Source organism: Pelecanus crispus, chromosome 1 (genome assembly GCF_030463565.1).
Source record: "Pelecanus crispus isolate bPelCri1 chromosome 1, bPelCri1.pri, whole genome shotgun sequence".
Classification (NCBI taxonomy): domain Eukaryota; kingdom Metazoa; phylum Chordata; class Aves; order Pelecaniformes; family Pelecanidae; genus Pelecanus; species Pelecanus crispus.
Genome location: NC_134643.1, coordinates 80,962,054 through 80,984,896, shown reverse-complemented (window position 1 = coordinate 80,984,896; position 22,843 = coordinate 80,962,054). Strand labels below are relative to the sequence as shown.

Here is a 22,843-nt window from a genome sequence, read left to right as displayed (position 1 = left end):
AAAATTTTGTATTTGTCTGGGCACTTCTAAACATCCTTTCAAGGATCATAGTTAACTTACTAACCTCACAGGAGCTGTCCCAGAAAACTCCACCAAGGGACATGCTGCCAAAAGGCAGTCAAAAACACAACAAGATTATGCTCAGTTTGGAACAGAAATATTGACTATTGTTTATGGTTGCCAGGAGTTAAGTGAATATGTTTAGGGGGTAAATTAAGTAAAAAAACTCCTGTAAATTGTTGGAAGCCTCATTGCAGGCTTTCCACCACTGTGGAAAGTACCACCAAGTCTTTAGAAAATAGCCATGAAATAGGAGAAATGCTTGAGAAAATGTGAAAAGCAGAGGCATAGTAAATAGTTCTTTTTAATAGACATGTGTCCAAAAGTATATAAATAGTGACAGCAAGGAGCTGCAAAAAGGCAAGTGTGAAATAAATCTGGCTCATGTGCAGCCCATTCTAACAGAAAATTTGACAAACCTACATAAGCAACAGAAAACAATCCAGTTGACAGAGTGATTCTACACTGATGGCCAAAATTCTGGCACCTCCAACCATAAAAACTTAGTGGGAGTCTGGAGATGAAAAATGCTGAATAAGAGAAGAATATGTAAATAAGCCATTCTGTCATAGCAGGACACATTCTCAGCTTTGAAATCTGCAATGTTCTCTGTCCCAACGATGTGTAATCGGAAATAGACATAATGAGCAGTCTAGGAAGAAGCTGCTGAAATCATGTGCAACTCCTGCTCTAGCTCTATCTGGATGAAGCAAAATTAAACAAGACTATTTTAATTAGACTGCAGTAGGGAAAAAAAGATTTTAGGGAGGAAGTGGGAAATGAATAAATATTGTAAAATCATAGAATCATAGAATCATTTAGGTTGGAAAAGACCTTTAAGATCATCCAGTCCAACCATTAACTTACACTACAAGTCCACACTAAACCAATCAAGGGTAGACTAGACTAAACCATGTCCCGAAGTGCCACATCTACCCGTTTTTTGAACACTTCCAGGGATGGTGACTCCACCACCTCTCTGGGCAGCCTGTTCCAATGCTTGACTACCCTCTCTGTAAAGAAATTTTTCCTAATATCCAACCTAAACCTCCCCTGGCGCAGCTTGAGCCCATTTCCTCTTGTCCTATCGCTAACTACGTGGGAGAAGAGACCAGCACCCACCTCACTACAGCCTCCTTTCAGGTAGCTGTAGAGAGCCATAAGGTCTCCCCTCAGCCTCCTCTTCTCCACACTAAGCAATCCCAGTTCCCTCAGCCGCTCCTCAGAAGGCCTGTGCTCCAGACCCTTCACCAGCTTTGTTGCCCTTCTCTGAACACGCTCCAGCACCTCAATGTCTTTCTTGTATTGAGGGGCCCAAAACTGGACACAGTATTCCAGGTGCGGCCTCACCAGTGCTGAGTACAGGGGGACAATCACTTCCCTGCTCCTGCTGGCCACACTATTCCTGATACAAGCCAGGATGCAGTTGGCCTTCTTGGCCACCTGGGCACACTGCTGGCTCATGTTCAGCCGGCTGTCTACCAACACCCCCCAGGTCCTTTTCCTCCAGGCAGCTTTCCAGCCACTCTTCTCCAAGCCTGTAGCGTTGCATGGGGTTGTTGTGACCAAAGTGCAGGACCCAACACTTGGCCTTGTTAAACCTCATACAGTTGGCCTCAGCCCATCGGTCCAGCCTGTCCAGGTCCCTCTGCAGGGCCATCCTACCCTCCAGCAGATCGACACTCCCACCAACTTGGTGTCATCTGCAACCTTACCCAACGTGACCATCAGAAGACTCCGTCAGATTTGATCAGAAAGTCCTGCCAGAGTAACAGATACTTGATCTGCAGCAGGTTCATCATTCAGGAGCGCTTCTGAGCACAGGTGCTACAAGAGGAACCTCATGACCACAGATGACTATATCTGTTTTTTTGACAACAGGCTACACAGTAATCATTCAGTTGGTACTTTGTCAGTGAGTGGAAGATGAAGAAAAAAAAGCTGGTCCTCTACTCAGTGGAGTGGATCCCCAAGGAGAGTGTAAACCAAGGATAACGTCAAGAAGGCCAAGCAGTTCTTGCATGAGCCTTCACTAAAAAGGTCAATGGTGAGCAGATGGTTATAGAACTAATGTCATTGACAGAGGAATACTATCTCAGCATTAGATAGAGGGAAGTATTTGTCCAGGTTGAATGCTTTCCGGTTAGCTGTCCCTCATCTCATCTCATTTAATGAAGCCATTTTAGAGCCATTAGTCCTGACAGCCATTAGCGCTGAAAAGTTGTGGAGAACTCTAATTAAGAAGAATTGAAAAGACAAATGTATTGCCTTTCTCTAAAAGAAAAAAAGAAAGGAATTATAGGCCCAATCAGCTTAACTTTGGTAAATGAAAAAATGTGGGAACAAAAACCCATTTGTAAGCTCATAACTGACAACAAGGAGATGAATAACAGTCAACAAGGATCTGTCAAGAACAAATCATGTTAAACCAATCTAATTTCCTTCTTTTACCACCCAGGGCCTCCAAGGCAGAGAAGAAGCAGTTTATACCATAAATCTTGGACTTAAATGAAGCTTTTGACACTGCTTTATATGACATTCTCATAAGAAAACTAAGGAAAAGCTAACCAAATAAGTACATACTATGTGGAAGTTGTACTTGGAGGGTGGTTATGAAAATGGATGGATGTACTGACTGGGTTTCCTTTGTGATCTGTGCTGGATCTGGTACCAGTCAGTATTATACTCTTGACTTGACCAAGGGAATAAACTGTGCACATTGAATTTACAAATGATGTCATGCTGGGAGGGACTGCAAGGAAGTTGGAAGAAGTTAGGGTCAAAATTGAAAATGATCATGGAGAAATGGTCTGGAAAAGAAGAAAAAAGAACAAAGGAAAAAAAAAAGAGGAGGCAAATCAGAAAGACAAATACATGGGGATCTATACGTGGGAATAATCAGCTGCACAAATCCAAGATGGGAAACATCTGGTGTGCTAGCAGCTGCACAGAAGGTGACTGCAAATTGAGTAAGAGTCAAAAATGTCCTGCTGCTGTGAAAACACCACGCTGGCATGAGTAAACAGGAGTGTAGCATGCAAGACATATGAAGTGCTCCTTCTGCTTTCGCCCTGAGCAGACAAGGCCTCAGCTGGAGCTCCCTGTAGCATCTCCAGTACTGCACTGCAAGGCACAGGCCAGCCTGTTAGGAGAGCCCAGGGAGAACAGGGGGAATGATCAGAGCTCCTGAAACTGCTCTGCAAGGACTGATGATGGAACACATCTAGAAAGGGGTGGAAGTCTTTAAATATTTAAAGGTTGCTGCTAGAAGAAGGGAGCAATGGGTTCTTAGCATCTGTAGAGAAAGCAGCAGTGGGTTTGCATTCAGAAAGACAGTTTCAGGTTCATATTAGTAAAACGTGCACCAATAGGGGTCCTGAGGCACTGGAATAGACTGTGGAATCCCCACCACTGAAAATCTTTAAGAACAGGATAAATAAAAAGCTGTTGTGAAGGACACTTGTCTTGTTAGCCTACATTAGGGCTGAGGGATGGTCTAGACACCCTCCTGATGTTCCTGCCAGCCCTGCTTTTCTACTGTGTTTTTTCTGCTTGTACAAAGAGGTTGCAGTAGTCTATAGCGATCTATGCAGCACCGGGTATAATAAATTCGAGGGACAGAGAAATTAAACTAATCCCTGCTTTTACATTATAAACCAAGAAGCCCCAAATTAATTACACTGAAAATGCAAATAGAGAAAGACTCTGCTCCAGTGAGAAAACTCTCACTGATTTGTATTGCCCTTGGATTGAACCCAAAGAGAAGAGCCTGTGCTATTTTCCTTGAGAATTGCTAATGGGTGTGTTGAATAAAATACAAAATTACAAAGGAACTAAACTTGTCTGTAAAAGTCTTCATCCAACCCTACTTAGGGTGCTGTTGTCTGAGTTTTAGTTTACTCATCTAGATCTATCTATTGTCTTTTGCCCATAAAAAATGACTCAATGTGTCCTCAGCTTTCACTGGCAAAAGACGACTTGTTGAAAAGGATAGGTTTGGCAAAACAAATTCAAACTTCTGCCATGGTTCATTTCTTCTTACCACTGACCTGTATTGTATCATGTCATATAATCAATCTGGTGTCTTGTGTAAGTACATGAGGAATTTGTTTTGTTTAACAGCAGCATGTAGGGTTTTTTTCTATCATTGTTGATCCAAAGTTTAGCAAATTACTGGCTGAACAGTGTATATTCTACAGTTTAATATTTCAAGTTGAATTACAGTTGTAATAGCTGACATTCAGCGGCAGTCTTATTCATCTAGCTGCTGACATAAGACATTTCAGAATGATGTGTGGAATAGCAATATTCTCATCTAGTTACTCAGAAAAATAGATGCCTTGCTAATAACTATGAAACAGTTACATCTTTAACCCTGCACTCACAGCTGAATGATCAAAATACGTATTTAGTATATATGATTCTCAGCTGATTGTGGTTACATGCTGAAAATAAGCTGCCGAATATATGCATGTTAGAGTGTAGTAAACCATAGCAATTATGGAACTTGTAATAATTTCCACATCAGACCATACTAAGTTTAGTGCTCAGTTAGCAGTCTAAAACTTAGTCAGAGATGACACCTAAATTAGGGGTAAAGTATAGGCTGCTGCACGACTCCAACAACAGATAAATAGGTTCTTCTTACCCTATCTGCCAGAAATCACTCATCTTAGGAAGCAATGATCCAATATCTGTCTGTCTGAGCAGCAAAGGTCTGCATTACTGGGTATTAGACCATTTTTAAAATACAGCTCTCAGTTGGAATGCAAATGAACTCAAGCAAATGGCAGCAACTCAGACTGGCAGACCACAGGCAAGACTTCTCTCATGGCCTGGCAGATTGGAAGAAGTGACCTTCAGCACCTTCATCAAAGACAAAAGGCTTCATTTCAATTAGTACTGGTGGTGATCACCTGTTATTAGATCAGACAGTTATCAGATCAGATAGAGTAACATTCACGTTACTCCTGAAAACATTTATTTTATGTTTTGGGAATTAAAGCAGAACTGTCGCTTTTGACACCAAAGCAGGCATTTCTAAGAAGGAAATGGATGAATCCAGGGGTTGCACAAAAAAGTGTCTTTTCCACCCAAATAAAATCTCACCAGAATTATTCTGGTCTCCAGAAAACATTAAAAAGTCAACCAAGAATTTTTCTTCTGAGACACAGATAGTGAGCATATATAGTACCAAATAACTAGGTGACCAGGATATTCACTGGAAAAAGAAAAAAATAACTTCAAATTTGGGTCAAATCCCAAATCTTCTGCTATTTGTAATCTTTCTCTACTTCATGAACATTTCTGGAAAGACTTGTCTCTGTTTCATAGCAGAACAAGAATATTTTTGAAATCTCAGAAAATTCCATAAAATGAGATTATTGTTCTCCATTCAGGTATCACAGCAATCGTTACTTAAATATTTTTAGCTGCCTAACAAAGACTTGCTTAGAACTGATTCCAAGTGATGACATGCTAATGGAAAGCTTTGTGTACAGCAGACACATTATTTGAGCACAGAGGTTCCCCTCCCTCCTTCATCAGCATTTTCTGATAGACTCTACTGATCCCAGGACTTTAGAGAACTGCTGAGGTAATGCTTACACTGAAGTTCAGGAGAAGTTTTGGAACATCCTCTAGTTAAAAAAACCTAAACCAAAAAAAACCTTAATTCTTAGCAGGACAACTTAACTTGCAAAAAGAATCTGATTTTCAAGCCAGATCTTATTTCTGAGCCCTTCTTACATTAGAGCTGCATTGAAACAGAAGAGTAATCTCATCAGAGAGTCAGTATGGTTTCCATTTGGTATTATCCCATGACTTGAGGTAATTCCATCACTGCTATAGCTCTCAAGTGGGTGAAGGAAAGATATTTTCCTCTGTTCCCAAAGGTAATCAGGGGCATAATGGGGAGGAGGGGGAGTGAAAGGCAGATAGACAGGATATTCTTTAATTTTTAAAACTGATCAAGGGAAGCACCGTGTGAAAACTCATGGACAGGTCACAGACACAGTGGCCATGATAAAATGGCTTACCTTCTACTCTGGATACATGTGGAATACATTGAGCTTAAACATAAAATGTAAGCAACCTCTCTCTGGTTAATCTCTGAGTAAATCTACTGAACTGTAGCTTGCAGCTGCTATGTTCCCTGATGGGAATATGTTTCTGCTTGTTTATAAGCATTTCTACATGTGTTTCAAAGGTGTTTGAATTAAAAAACTTTCCTGGGTCTGATTTTGCACTCTCATTTACTCTCATCCTGAAGAGAAAGGAAAATGTATCTATATATGTAGTTTCTAGTATATCTCATATCTCTGATCTTCCAATTTATGGATTATGAATAGATTGTAGTTTCTATTATATCTCACATTCCCAGTCTTTCAATTTATCGATTAAGAATAGATTGTTTTGAAAGGAGATGAAGAAAGAAATCATGCAAGTCAACAGGATACCTTTTAAAACATGGGTCTCAGCTGTGACTGCAGGCAGTGGGTGAAGAAGAGTGAATAGCGATATGCTTTTGAGAGAACACACTAGGAACCAGAATGGAGGTTCCCAAACTTTTTTGGATTGCTATCAACCCTCAGAATTTCTTGCAGACCACCAGGCATCATTATCATCAAACTTTTAATTGAAAACACTATTAAAAACAGTGTTTAATATGGCTCTGCGGATTAGCTGCGAACCCTTTACCGTGGCCTCCTGGACCACCAGTGTTCTGCAGACCATGGTTTGGGAACCACTGAACCAGACTACACACATCGTACACCCCAACAAAACACTTCTGTGTCTGAAAGCAAAGTCAGTCCTTCTATTGCATGATGTACTCAAATAATATACAAGTCAGTTTAACCTTCTTGGTACTTGAAGAAAGCACCCTTTTATTTTTCTCTTACCTTAAGTTTCTTTTTTATTGCTTTGGAGAAACAAGTAAATGGTGCCAAAAACCAGTTTATGATTGTTTCTTGTAGGATCTGTCTTGTATCTGGCAGTGGTGTAACCTTTCAGGAAGCTATCTACGAAAATAAGAAATATAAAACATAAAATCCCCCACACCGTGCACTGGTCATTCCAGAATAGTTATGATATCTGTGAATCCTAAAATAAAAAATTAAAAATAGCTTCTAAGCTTTTTGGTTTTTTTTCTCCTGTGGAGAATTTGTTCTTTTTTTTTCCCTTCCCAAAGCTATTAATGATGTTAAAGCTCTGTGTGTGGTCATTAAAGCATTTCAGCAACTTTCTGCAAATTCTTTACAGTTATTCTTTGGCTGTGGTATTACAAGATTGTCTGTTTATCACCAGATAAACACACAGAGGAAAATGATGATAGCGCTGAGAAGGGCACTTGTAGGGAAACATTATAAATATGAACAGTAAAACACCAAGGGCCATGATCCAGCCCTTACATTAAGTCAGTGACAGAGTGCAGTCTCACGTGAGAGCAGGAGTGGGCTGTAGCAACCCTTTTGATTATTCTGCCTCTGTATCTTCTTGCTTATGTGCATGCCACAGGCAAGTCAGCCAACCAGTGTCTAATAAAGCAAGGGAGTTTACTTGCCTCTCTTCATGTACTTAATAACAACTGTAACATGGAATTGGGAATGAGGAACCTTGGCAACTGGTGGCATCATAGGAAAAAACAAGCCCCATTTCTTTTCTAAAAAGACTTTTTTCTAAACAAGACTGTGCTTCCATGACAGTAGCTCACTTGTTTTGGAGAGGAAATAATGTTGCCACAGCACTTCCATACCCCCTATATGCTCAATAGCCAAGGTAGAGCAGAGGTTTGAGTCAGAGTGGGAGTGGAAAAGGGTCGTTACAGCAAAACTAATATTCAAGAGAAGTCAGCAAGGGAAAGGGGTAGCCTCTACTTTACCTTGAAAGAAAACAAAACCTACCCAGCTCGTCTCTATAGGTGTCTCCTGCAATACTTTACACTCAGCATCACTAATGGGCCCTACTGGAGTATTTATAAAAGTGATTTAATAATCTTTCCTATTTGTGTTCTGGCCCTCTTGCATATCTGAAAGGGTCTGGTATTCCTTACGTTGTCTGAACACCTTTCTTTTTCCATGCAGTGCCTACAGTTAGAGGTAACTATTGTGTTCCAGTGAGCATTGCCACCAGTGACTCAATTATTCATCTGATATAGATAAATTTTAGCTTGCAAACCTGACTAGACAGTGTTAAAACAAATCATGTTGCCTCTCCTCCCCACTGTCCAGACTCATTGCCAAAATCCCCTCTGGTGAAGGAGGTTAGGTGGGACTGTCATATGGCTGGTGCTTACCTGGGGTAATATGCCCCAGTTGAGCCAAGTATTTTAAATATGTATGTAATTCTGTAAGAATGAGAATTACCCACCAGAAGTAATGCCCTCCTCACATTCCTGCCCGACACCGTTGCTGTAGATAATGTGTGTACTTTCTTTAGTAAGTGCTGCCTTTCTGCCAACCCATCAGCTTTTGGCTTCTCTCCACAGGAAGCAGGGAAGCTGCGTTCACCTATGCCATTACTGCTGCCGGGGTTGCACACGCTGTCACGGCCGCCTGCAGCCAGGGCAACCTCAGCAATTGTGGCTGTGACCGAGAGAAACAGGGCTACTACAACCAGGAGGAGGGCTGGAAGTGGGGAGGCTGCTCTGCGGATATCAGATACGGCATTGAGTTCTCCCGGAGGTTTGTTGATGCCCGAGAAATCAAAAAGAATGCACGGAGGCTGATGAACTTGCACAACAATGAGGCTGGAAGAAAGGTATTCCAGAAAGGATGAGGGATGGGGAAACATGTGCGCTGGAGGATGGGGGGAGGCTGGCTTGGTGGCAGGAGGCATTCCCTGAGAACTTACCCCTCTTTCACCTGTTATCCCACGCCTACATCAAGTTACCTGATGGCATCTAATGTTTACATTTTGTTGCTGTTTCTTTTTATTCAGAGCTGGCCATGTATTATAGATGTTCCTCTAAATGTTTCTGCTTCCTGAGCCTTCTTTCCAGTCCTACTGCTAAGAGAGAGGACTTTGCTGGAGCTGTTTGGCATAATGATAAATCTTTGCTTTTTGCCTCCTTTGCAAAAATCTAGTGAGATTTTGGGGCTTGTGATGGGACAGGACTGGGTTTCTGCACTGCTGAACTCCCTCAGCACTTGCAGCTATTTATTCCATCCAAAACCAAAACAATTCTTTGACCACAGCTCTAATGAAATACACACTTCATAACAAACGCTATGCACAACTGTCCGTTTCTCACTGACGGGCTACAGACAGCTGCATTAAGTGTCACTTTGGAAGAAGAAACAGTTTCATGCCTACAGCCATGACTGAGTTGTTTGCAATGGAAACAGTAAACATCATGAGCTATGCTGATTTATGTCCGTTGAATAACAATCCTCATAGCTCTCAAAGCTTGCCATTTTAAAAGTATAAAAAATCTTTCTGCATAATATATACCTGCCTCAGAAGACGTTTTACTATACCCTTCACAGTGTTTTCCCCCAGGTAAAAAGTTGTTGCTTCTACCCTCCAGTGTCGTAGGAGACTCTAATATACCACTCCTCCACACCTAGCCCCCAAAGTTAGACTGAAATTTTCTCCTCTAAAACAGTGTGTACTTTCAGTCCGACACCAAGCACTAGCTGCTGAGGTGGGCAGAGATGGCTGAATTGGTGGAAACAGAAGCAGTACAACTATCTCGTTGCCTGTATTTTGGAGAATGCATATTGACGCCCAGTCCATGCAACAAAACCTCCTGGGGACTGCAGTTGGTTCTGCACTGAAACCGAAGGGGTGGTGTATGGGCAGTTATCTATTGGGATGAAAGTATTAGATAAATTCAGCATGGTGGAAGAGACCAGTTATGGGGCATAATCTCAAGTGTAGAGACAGGACCGATACTCGATTGATGCTCGATACTGAGGTCTCCAGATGTGAAGGAGGCAGCTGACTGAACAGCCAGACAGAAAAGCATCCTTAAGAGGGCCACAATCTTTTTTCCCAAAACTTGCTCTGTTTAGGGGGTAAGAACACCTCATACTGCTGTATTGCATCTTGGAAGACAAGCTCAAGGTCTGATAACTTCTTTTAGCCTAGACAATCCACCTCGGCATCATGCATTGTGTTTGGATGCAAAGTAAGATCGAAGTCACACGTTAAACTTGCAACGGAGCATTTATTACTGCTGGATGCATTATGATCCCTGCTTAAACTGGCAACCCACTGTGTTGGGCACTGTGCCATCCCCATGGAGGTGCTGATGCATGTTCTGTTCCTGTTTTGAACATGTTACAGTCTAGATGTGAAAGAGGGACAAAAGAGCAAAAGCAGATGCATAGATGGAGAACAGTGAAGTCCCTTGTCCATGGAAAGGCGGCGGCTCAGTATCTGAGCCGGGCACTGATCCCAGGTCCCACAGTTCTAAATATAGACCACATTGCTGATTCTTATTAAGCAAATTATATTTTTAGTCTTCATCAGAATTTCATAAGCAGGGGGACATAAGAAAACCAAAGAAATGTGTATTTTTACAGATATTTCTGTTAGTAGCATTCATGCAAATGCATTTCTTTTAACATTTCTAAAAACTTAATTTTTTGCAAATGTTCTTGCAAAAACAAATTGTAACACTCACTTGCATGTTTTTGAGACAGGAATAAAAAGGCTTGTAAATACGGACAACACAGGGTTTTTTTTCCCCAAGCACATTTCTTTATAAATAGTATTTTGGAATTTACCCACTTTTTTGTTGCTGGCAGTTTTCAGTAGTTATTTGTACCCATATATTTTCACTGTAATCATTAACGCATCATACTGCTTTCAAAAGCTAAGGATGACTGAAAGGATTTGGTGCAGCTTTTTGTTTTTGTTTTTAAGTACAATCCATCAAATCCCAAGGAATGCGCTCGTATAAAAGATGGTTTGGGGGTCATGTTTAAAAATAATGTTGGTGTTATGACATACATTCCCATGAAATGAATATGCAAAGTTGTACATTATATAATACTTAGTGATTTTGGTTCATCTGAGATCATCCGCTATTTGTATAAATTAGACATTCTGAATTTGAGATTGACTGAAACTTAAAGTTAGAACAAAACTCTGGAAACAAGAATACATTTTCTTTGTTTTCTGGGTTGGACCTTTAAGAAAGCAGCCACAGAGTTTTGTGCAATTTCAATGTGAAATCACAAGTCCCTTCTGAGAATCCAGGCAAACTTGAAATCTGACCTACATCCACCTGAAACTGGGCAGTTTTGGGGATCCTGCGTAAACTGGGATTGTGAGCCTGAAACCAGGAAATTTTGCTTATGTGTGAATGTCATTCTGACATACTCCACATGGTCTTTATTCACACTCACGTCAGAAATACTGCATTTATATCTGGACACTTGCTGAATCACAGCACTGAACCTCCATCTTCCTTCTTTCCCCTTTCAAAATCTCACAACACAACTGGGAAAAGCTCGTACCTCTCTGAGTAAGACTCTGTCAGTACCATCCTGCTGATCTGCATGAGACTTGTCTTAAAATTTGCAAACAGTTTGGAACCAAGCTTCTGGTTCATAACTGCTATTATTAAGGACCAAAGTAAGGATATTTTTCCCTTGTTACTAATAGGAATAAAAGGTAAGAAGACGACCACAGGCAATTCAGATTATTTTTTCATTCTTTGTTGCTTCAGAAGTTCTCAAATAATCTTTTCAACCTTAGGGTGGAAATGCCAAGACAGTAAAGGAAATATATGGTTTTGTAGCTTCCTACAGAGATTCTGCCAACCATTAAAATATTTCTTAGTTACAGTTCAATCTTATCAAAACTGGTACAGGAAAAAAAAATCCAACAACTTGATTATATGAACGTTGGTCCACTTGCCAAGGTCTTATATTTCACAGCACTTTCACTATTAAAACCCCCCCCACATTAACATCTTTAATGATAAGGCTCACAGTTCTTATTCAGTCCTGGCTCATTTCATACTGAATTGGCTTTTTAAACTAGATAAGGACAACAACATTTAGCCAATAAATCTGCTTTCTTAATTCTAGTCTTCTCTTTAAATCCCAGAGCCTCCTAATACAGAAACATGAGGAAAAAAGGATGCAAAGAGCTCCCAACCCCACCTACAGTTATTTCCAACTTGCTCTGAAGTCAGTGGGAGGCCCCTGATGACCTCACTAGACCTCTACCAGGTGCCCAGAAGATCATTGCTAGGATCATTATCCAGGACTCTGACAAGCAGTTTTGCCCCCCCCCCCAGCAATTATTTGGATGTTCTCTTATACCATCGTATGGAATTTTTCATGCCCTGGGACAGGAATTTTGCCCATCCTCAATCTCTCCCAGCACTTGTCCCAGACATGCCTGGGAGTCAGAGGCATTTGCAACTGTAACAGTGACTAGAGTGTTTTGCTCTCATAGGGATGTTCTCAAAAGCTGGCCTGCTGGTATTTCACTGTTGTTAAAAATAGAGTCCTGAGGAATTTCTCTTTGAGGAAAAAACAGCACGCTGTATAAATAATTGCACAAATTTTGCAAACAGCTGGGGGGAAATAGTTCTGGGGGCTCTTTAACTTGAGTCTGAGTCTGAGATGCTCAGTACAACACTCTGATGAAATACCTCCTTGAAAACAGATGATATTTAGGCTTTTCAGGGAATTTCTGATTACTCTGGGAAGAATAAAGACCCTAATTGCCCCGCATTGCATCTCCTAATTGCTCTGCATTGCATTTCTAAGAATTATTTCAGCTAATGGCAAATTTGTGAAGTTTCTAGTAAATTTGTAATGAATAGCACCAATGACAAAATAATAAACTTGCCATCAGTGCCATTTGGAAGAAATAAACGCTTTGCAATTCCTGGTGATGTGAGATGCTACTGATGGAAGATTTATGCTTTGCGGCAAAACAGCGCCATGCTGTGTAAAAGAGCGAAGTAGCTAACTTCACCATCAGTTTTTAAATGGCCGCTATGATTCAGGATGGAAAATACAAGTGTGGTAAATGAAAACAAGCCCCCAAAGGAAGACTAGTGTAAGTCTAATGAAAATGTTACTGAAAGAATGGCTTGTTGCAAATCTGAATGATTACAGAGAGATCTGTGGGCAAAACTTTGATAGAGTAATGAAAAATTAAATACCAACAAAACCAAGCAAGCTTTGATGCTGTTTTATGAGACAGCTTTCTACCATGTATTTTTAGAAACAAGTATCTTTATTCTGGGATAAATGAACTTAGAAAGAGTAACATCTGGGAATGTACACCATTAATCTTAACTTTTTGTTGAAAGCTTGAAAACAATGGCCGGCTCTCATGGGGAATCTCAATTATAAAAACGGGGTTTTCTGTTTGTTTGTTTTTAAGGGGGGAGCTAAAAGAACAAGCTGACAAATTGGTAGCAGATCACAGCTTTTACTAAAAAGAAGAAAAGAAATGTTTCTAACAGTTTATCAATCAATTAGGCTCTTATGATAGACAATGACTGTGGTTATGTGGAGAAAAAGCTGGCCTATTTCTTTCCCTTCCAGAAACACACCCATCACACTGACTGCCAGCAGCTCAGCCTGGTACCATCCCAATATTTATTTCTTTGTAATGTTGATGGGTTTTTCTTGTTGTTTTTTTTGAATGCCTGGAAGATGACAACATCTTATTTTACATTTGAAACAATAAGAGTGTGGGGACAAGAAAAAATATAATTCAGACTCTCTTTAGAAGAGATTATTCAATTACTTGGGACAACATTTCCATGTAAGCCATGGCTCGTTCTCACAGTTCCTGGCGCCACAGGACTGTGGTACTGGGAAGGGTTTTTTTGCTGACATGCTTTGGCGGTAGAACAGCTAATGAGGTGATTGTTTGGTCACCACTTGCTTTATATATACACATACACACACACACATATATATGTAGGGTATGTGTACATAATTACGTAGAATTATACATATTTATGTGTTGTCAGTTTGTGCATAAAATATGTAAGAAAGTGTTAGCTCACTTCACCCCACATGAAATATTTAAATTAATAAGCTCACTTCTGTGAGATGCAAAGCATACCCTAATATGTTGCAAACTGCCCTCACTGTCACCTAACAGAACATAACATTAGAAGCAATCCCTAGAAGACGACTCTGGATTAAATGCTCCAAAGTTGCAGCAGAGGCTGAATCCCGGTTTCAAAACTGAAAGCCAACTAATTTTATGCTCCTATAAGCCTAAAATATTCTTCAAAATGTGACTTTCTTTCCTAAGTCATCTCAGCGATTTAAAGAATGTGACTTTCCAGGTTTTACAGCTCTGAGTCCATCATTTGCTGAAAGTTTCTTTCTCTAAAAGAGACAAACTATTTCACTGCACATCCCTTGTGAGAACACTCATGAAAGAAAAGCTTGCGATAGTTGTGCTTCATGGCATACTTTCCACTTTCCCACTTAAATTGATTTGCAGACAGATATAAATCCAATTTCAGAAAGTTTGGTGTTACAGCTTGGGTGGGTTGGATGGATAACTAATGCTTATCCATATGTCCTGAATATGCAAGCTTTGGCTCAAAATCTCATGAGGATAGTTCTCCTGCTTCCAGTTGGGCTGGATTTACTAGCCTATTTTTTTCTTCCAGAAACACACCCTTAACACTGACTGCCAGAAGCTACATCTGGTACTATCCTACTTTTTGAACACTTTGCTTTAAAATTAGAGGGGGGGAATAGCCAAATATTTTAGGACTTGCTAAATGGTTTTATTCTAGAAATGCGCATACCCATGCACACCATGCAATGTATGCAAGAGAGATATCATCCATCTAGTAAAATATTATCGCACCCCCCTCAAGTCTAACATCTCTATACTGCCTGACAGAATAAAACCAGCAATGAAATGTTTTTAACCCTTTGAGATTACATTTAAATTTTTACTTTCAAGCTTTACAGCAAATTTCATAGAAACACTGCAGTTGCACTTGGTTTTGCTTTTTGCAACATTTCACTGTAAAAATAAAATTCAGAAAGTTTTAACCAATTGCACCAATTTACTGCTCAAACTGAGAAGCTATTTTCTCTTCTTCTAGAAGGTAGTGAAGAGGCCCTCATTAATAGTAGGGACTTTCAGCTGATGGGCAGCAGGTCTCAAAATCCCAGGCTTATTTTCCTGCTAGCCAAGAGGAGAACTTGGGTAAAAAGAGCAGTGGGCCTTCTGCACTTTTTTTAATGCATTCAGTGGGAATACTATGGGAGTGGATTCCTTACCTACGGAGGCTTGTGAAAGGTAGGAGGAGGTGGCTTCTCAGTATACCAGCATGTCCTCAGTGCTGCTGAGCTCTGGCCAGTGCCAGGGAAAAGCCATCTTGTGCTGTGGCTGGGTACTGACCCACTGCAAAGCAGAAGCTCCCTGCTGCCATCAGACTAAACGATAAGAAAAATAGGGATGCGACAAGAGAGGGAGTAAGCGCAGTAATTTAGTTCCTCATCTCCCATCCCACAGAGTATAAATACTGCTTTGATGCTCGATGGAGCAGCCTCACAGAGGAGCAGAAAGAAAAATATGCAGCTGAAGCACCCATATTCCTCTCCTGCTGGTTCTATGTCTTCTCTTCAGAAGGTTGGGCACAACCCAAGGAGATATGACATGAACTGATCAATTTTGGGCTCTATGATCTGCTATTAATGAAGAATATTTTCAGCACATTTGAATTAGAGGAGTAGCATTACACCCTACTAATGTTAGTTACACCCCTGGCTACCTGACTTAAAAAGACAAACCCAAACAAACCCAACTTTGTTTCCCAGATGAGTCCATGAGAACAGCATTTTGTCAGCAGTGGTGGACCCCAGGCTGCACCGAGACTAAGGTTAGGCAGTCCCCACATGCCATCGGCTTGTGTGGCTGCAGCTGCTTGAGTATCAAAGGGGTGGTGACATCTTATGACCAGGGTCCATCTCTTTTGGTACTGGTATTACCCAAAACAAAAGTTGATCACTTGCATATTTGATGGGGGAAAACTCCTGAAGTCTTCTATTTCTTTTTGATACTGCAGTCAAAAAGTAATATGGATTTTGTTACACTCGACATCTGGTCCAAAAATGTGCATTTCCACTAAGGAAAACACAAACCAGAAAAGGCAAGCCAAAACAAACACACACAAAATGTTACTATTGTTTTTACATATTTTATCCAGATAGGATTTTTAATATGTACAGAAACTGTATCTGATGTTATGCAGTTGGGTCTAGATATGGAACTTGAAAAAATGAATTTCTTTTCATGCATATCATTTTGTTTTATTTCAGTCTTCGCAAGTCTTTTTCTACTTAACTGGCAGCGGACAACCCTCAAATTGCATTTTCAGTGTATGATTTATATAGGTATAAAAATATGTGGGATAAGAAAGCTTTAACATTATTATTTCACAATTCATTTAACAAAGTAGCAGTAGTTAGAAAATTTTACTTGGCAAGATGATACTGGGGTGGGAGTGGGCCTGTATGCGGAAAAGGGACCTAAGGAATGTTCCTATGATTAGTCTGAGGCAGCACAGTCCAATGATGGGAATTTGCTTTGGGAGGTAGATCTTGCTGTAAACCATTCAAGATTAGATACGAGGCACTGACATATGACAAATGAAACTGCTGAGAGTGGGTCGTACGAGCTAATGATTTTCAATCTTTAATCAGGCACCTAGCTTGGCATAATGTGTTAGATTTGAGTAAATAAGTACCTTTAAGGCTCAGGGTCAAAACTTTGATGGGAATTTTGCTGAGGAATACTGAGCTGGAGGGACATTCAGGAAGAAAAACATTAGTTGCTCTTCATACACAGCATTGAGTGAACAGGGTCAAATCCTGCCACCTTTGCCAGGTCCAGTGGCACCTTGCTGGCAAGTGGAAAGCTGCTTGAGATACCACTCAGCAAGGTGCAGATTGCTGTCTACCCGGTAAGCTGCAAAGCAGCAGCACCAGGGCATACGTGGGGACCTCCGCACGGCACCTCATGGGGCTTTATAGACATACCTCTGGGAAAGCCGGAGCCTGCTGGCTTGCCAGCAAAGAGGAACGCTCTGCAGCATCTGGGTGGAAAAAAGGGAAAAAAAATCTTGCTTAGAATCTGCTTAGTTTGGGCCTTGTATTCCCTGACCTCCAAGTTTTTGGGCACAATTCTGTACCCACAGCTGACTGTGGGCACACAAATTATAGCATTCAGGAATTTAACTACCTGATGATTGGGCCTGTGCTCAGTGTTGTAACCCCAAGCATTCCACATTCATGAGAGAAGCCTCCAAAAAAAAAAAAAAAAAAAACCTGCGAGATTGGCTTCAGGATCATGAATTAATACTTTCTGAAAGTTCTGCTTTTTTGAGCCTGCATGGCTTGCATTTGCAAGTTCTTCTGCCATCATAAGCAGTGGGAACCTTTGAAAAAATACAGCAGTGAAATCAGATTTTTGTACAGCAAAATGACTCACGAAACTGGATCTTCAGAAAGACAACAACAACAAAAAAGAAATCAAGACTTAAGATAAAGTTGCTGGAGATTGTACTACAGAGGGTGCCAGGCAGTGCTGTATATAAATGGCAGCATCTCAACCAAATGCATGCACACAGGCAAACATATATACACACACACGCATCCATAGATAAATATACATATACGAAGGTATCACCTAGGCCACCAGAATGGGTGATATCTTTGTCTTTCAGGAACAATGTCCCTTTCTGTTGTAGCAGGGAAGCACATCAATGACAGAGATGAAGGCTCCTTGGAACAGTGTCCAGAGTGTTGAGCCCACATAAGAATAAGGAGCCTCACAAGCTTCACCTCCTCCCACTTGGAACAAATTACTGACTTGACCTTTTCAACCAAAAATCAGACATCACAGACATGTGCAGAACCTGAAAAAATGCGTACTAAACCACAAGCCTGCTCTTCACCAAGATTTACTACTTAGGGAGAAGAGGAGTAGGTCCATCCCATTGGTAATGCTTTCCTGGAAGTCCTTAGATCCCATAGTGCTTTGTGGTGAAGGTGTAGAGAAGGTTGTCTCCATCCACCTTTTGTCATGGATTTTGCTGCAGTGCTTGTGGCTTCAATTGTGTGTTGATCAGTGACTGAAATACAGAGCTGTAGAAAGAGGCTAGTTGAAAAAAACTGTATTTCAGCAATACCAAGCAAAACTTATAAGCAATTTATCATGTGTGTGTGTATATATGTATGTGTGTATATATACAGATATGTTTATATGTGTATATATATATATATGCACATCTGAATACCGATAAGTTATTTTAACCCAAATTTCTGGAACAGGATTGGAATCTTGTTTGGGGTCTTTGAAAAATCACATTCTTAGAATCATAGAATCATAGAATCGTCTAGGTTGGAAAAGACCTTTAAGATCATCCAGTCCAACCATTAACCTACACTACCAAGCCCACCTAAACCAATCAAGGGCAGACTAGACTAGACTAGACTAGACTAGACTAGACTTCTGCACAGGCATGAAGTCAAGACAGATGAATCCTGAAAGACTCTGGAGTATTTCATAAGGCATCCCTCTACTCACTGCTACTGAATTGCAGCTGCCACAGCAGAAGGCATCAAGTTTTCCAGCTTCTTTTTTTTCTGTAGGGAAGACAGGAAGGTGATACAGTTTGTTGGAGAGCAGTGGCCTTTCCACTGTCCACAAAAATTGGCTCATCATAGCCTTGCTGATTTTCTTTTTAGAGTAGTTGCAGCTATAGTAGCTTCTTCCCTAATCCAGAAAAACCTTCTTGGAAATCACCTTTTCTGCTTCTGAAAGGCTAACTTGAACTTGACCTGGGAAAAGCCTGTGGTTCCAGAAGGTCTAAGGTATTTTTGAATAGGATGCTCAGCTATCTTGTACTTGCTACTGTATGTTGGCAAGGAGAATCAAAACCAAATATTCTCTTTAATATTGAAACCCCAGAAATTTGGGAAAAAACAAAACATACAATTTAAGTGAAACTCGAACAACTCAGGAGGGTGCCCTCTATTTGCAGGGATAACCAGATCTGTACAGCTTTTATTTTAAGGCCAGTTTCTTAAGCAGTAAGCATTTTTTACTTCCCTTCTACTTCATTATGCCATTGTACTCAGATTTCGGCCCTTTTATCCTTTGCCCATTTCAGTCATGTTCTGGGATCTGCAATGAAACCACTACAGGAGATGGTCTGCAGCATCAGTAATGCTTTAAGACAAGCTCAGTAGCTCATATTTCTTTGTTAGCATCCCATTGCGAAGGGGAAAGATCAGTTTGCTTTCTTCTTAGGTCTTGATTTTCATAAGCTAATGATGACTGTGGGTGTAATTGTGGTCAGGCTTAAGTGGTAGCGCGAGGGCAGAAAAACAGAGAGACACTTCCGTGAGGCCAGCTTCCCCTCCACCGTGCATGCGGAGCAGGCGGGCATCTGCTTGTCTTCCCCCGGGCATACGCCCCTGCCCAGAAAAGGAGGGATGTGCCAGCCATGGCGCGGCTTGGCTGCAGCGGAGGCGGGAGGTTGGGAGAAGAGCATGAGCCCAAGCACCCGCCAGTTTGGGTGCCTTGTAGAGACCATCTGATGCTGGGTTAACCTCCTCCAGGTTAACCTCCTCTAGCTATAGCAATAATAAATACTCCCGCTTCTCTTTGGCTCATAGCTTAGCAGGACCCTTCAGTGTTATTTTATTTCCTCTAACGTTGCGCAATCATTGCCCTGGTGCAGAAAATGTATTTGTGTCTGAACATTTGTGTGATATTTGGGCTAGATACTGCAAGGAGTGCTGCTCTTAAAGGGGATGGTGTGCTCTTTGGAATAGGTATGCTGGTATTACCACTGCTGGTATAGGCAAAATTATTAATTATGCAGTGAACAGGAATGCCTGTTCAGCCTCACAGTATATATTGTTCTGTGATACTAAAGCTGGTCAACATTTTTTAAACGTTCTTTGAACGTTATTTAAAGCAATTAAGATTAAATATTCTGAATCTTGAAACACTTTTTACTTTTCTGTTTTCAAAATGAAAATGGTTTGGAAAATTTTTTTTAAGTCACTGGAGTCCCATGAATTACTCTGGCTCTAAAGACGTGTATTCTGAAATGTCAGTAAATATTCTCCAATGGTTGGGAACAGAATGCAAATGTTTTCTAATAAAATGACAAAATGCTGTGTTTCTGACTAAGCACCATGTAAACCAAAATGTGTTACAAGCATTCTGCTGGGAGGTGAGAAGATTTATGAGCATGCATTTGAAAAATTTCAACCAGCAGTAATGAATATTCATATGAACTAAACACACTGAGATTTAAGAAAGCTTGCAATACCATTTTCCTGCAGTAACAATATGCAAATGTCTATACACATAGGTTCTTGAAGAGAGAATGAAATTGGAGTGCAAGTGCCACGGAGTTTCAGGTTCTTGTACAACTAAGACCTGCTGGACCACGCTTCCTAAATTCAGAGAGATTGGATATATTTTGAAAGAGAAATACAATGCTGCAGTGCAGGTGGAGGTGGTACGAGCCAGTAGACTAAGACAGCCAACCTTCCTGAAGATCAAGCAGATTAAGAGTTACCAGAAACCCATGGAAACGGATTTAGTGTATATCGAAAAGTCACCCAACTACTGTGAGGAAGATGCTTCCACGGGGAGCGTCGGTACCCAGGGACGACTCTGCAACCGTACCTCTCCCAATGCGGATGGGTGCGACATGATGTGCTGTGGAAGAGGGTACAACACGCACCAGTACACCAAGGTGTGGCAATGTAATTGCAAATTCCACTGGTGCTGCTTTGTGAAGTGCAACACGTGTAGCGAGCGGACAGAAGTGTTCACCTGCAAATAACGGCATCACGTGCAAATGAACAGAACAAATCACCACAAGTGAAGAAAGTGGAGTACAACAAACGATGACAGCATCATTTTGCACATCTAATCTTCTTTGGGAAAAAAAAAGAAAACCACAAACACCACCACAACAACCAATCCCTCCCCACTACTTACACTTCTAAGGATGGTGCATTTTGGCTGGCTGGCTGTTGTAACTGCTTTGGAAACATGGGCAACAGGATTAAGGTGATGTTGACAACCACATGATACTTTCTCTCTCTTTTGGTTTTTTTTTAACTACAATCTGGGTGTTGTAGAGTTCTCCTAGTAAGTGTTTTAAGTTATACATATCAGAGAAGGTGATTGCATTGCAGCTCCCATGAAATTTAAAAGAAAAAGACACTTTCTCCTATTTTACAACAACAAAAGCACCAAGCCTTGTGCAAATAAAGACTTCTTTTAAAGGAAATGAAATCTTCACTGACTAGAACACAGCAGTCTTGCTGCAAAAACCTAAATTTCTAAGAAAGCAGGTAGAGAGAAAACAACTGGTAGGGAGACAAAATCTATGGCGGAAATACTCCACTATCAGTTTGGAAAAAAATAACGTTCACAAAATTACATCAGCTGCCAGTGACACTGGAACTCTTTGAATGAACATTAAAAATAATTATTTATGTTTTTAATAGTATCAAAAAATTCTAAGCACTAACGGGTAGCTATGTCTTAATTCTGTACTAAATGTAAACTTATTGGAACTCTGACTTTATGATTTTTGTATTTGGTTCTCCCTAAGTTCTTCAATGCTACTGATCTGTTGTCACTCCACTATTAGAGAGTTCAATTACTGTAGGCCTTAAGCAATTACCAGAACTGAGCAAAAAGATCATGTGAAACTGTGGTTACAAATGCTTGATAAAGACTTTCCCCGCTTGCCTCCTGAATAAGAATGACTCTTTTTAGACTCAGGCTTGAGGCGTGGAGCACCTGCCCTCAGCTCCTTGTAGGGAGTTTTAGGATACAAAGACATGCTTCGACAAATATCAAAGGTTTTGCTTTGCCTTCAAATGCACTGGCAGGATCTTCCAAGCATTGCATTTTGCCTTTAACAGTTGAAAGTTAATATTACAAATATTTTTAAATAACTTGTGCTCAGTGTCAACTGAGAAGTTAACAAAAATATGGTAGCTGAGCTCTATGTTGCTGCAACCTGTGAGCTGTGGTGGCTTCATGAGCATAAGAAAGCTAAAATTTGGGTTAGCCTGTGTTGTCATTATTCTACAGTTGGCAATAACATATCCCCTGATAAATAGATGAATGTTAAGAAAGCAGCTGACTTTTTACACCAGCACTCAATTATAATTCACACACCTTTTCCCTATGAGAGATTTTTAAAAAAATCCTCAGACATTTTACTACTGTAAAATCTAGTGTTTTTAACCCCAAGAACCAGGTATGCCCACTTACAACACATCACGAAAATGTTTGCTTGCAGCAAGGGTCCCTACCTGATTTTCTGAAAACTTGGGTTAAAAATTTCCTAATGTCTGCATATCTGCATTTCTAGCTTTTGTTTCATTTTACTACTTTAATTGAGGGGCTGTACAGCCATGAGCCCTCCCCTCCTGACATGGGAGCACTTGCCACACCACATGGTGCTCTTTGGGCAAGGGGCTGGCGGAGCTATCGCTCTGCCAGCTACCTTGCTGGATATGTGAATGAGCCAGGATTACCTCCGTAATTTATGGACATGTATCATCAAAAGTAACTCATCACCTGGGGACCTTCCTTCGAACACTCGTGAGGACCTGCCTTTCTGACCCCAAGCACTTACACTCTGAAAATCAGACCCCTTTGATGAGTCTCTCATGGAGCAATCCAAAATTAAAGAGCTCGTTTTTTTCATTGTTGCTGTTGGTTTCTAAATACCAGCCTTGGTGTGAACAAGTGCAACTCCACAGAAGTTAAC

At 40.7% G+C, this 22,843-nt stretch overlaps 1 protein-coding gene across 3 annotated transcripts in view; it reads left to right on the top strand.

The window, feature by feature from the left end:
* Nucleotides 1–20,890, top strand: part of WNT7B (Wnt family member 7B) — a 96,850-nt gene extending 75,960 nt beyond the window's left edge. For all 3 annotated transcript variants that reach the window (XM_075708816.1, XM_075708808.1, XM_075708826.1), the window contains exons 3-4: nt 8,549–8,820; nt 20,411–20,890. In XM_075708816.1, coding sequence (XP_075564931.1) covers nt 8,549–8,820; nt 20,411–20,890 — 752 coding nt within the window. The remainder of the gene's footprint in view (nt 1–8,548; nt 8,821–20,410) is intronic.
* The last annotated feature ends 1,953 nt before the right edge of the window (nt 20,891–22,843 follow it).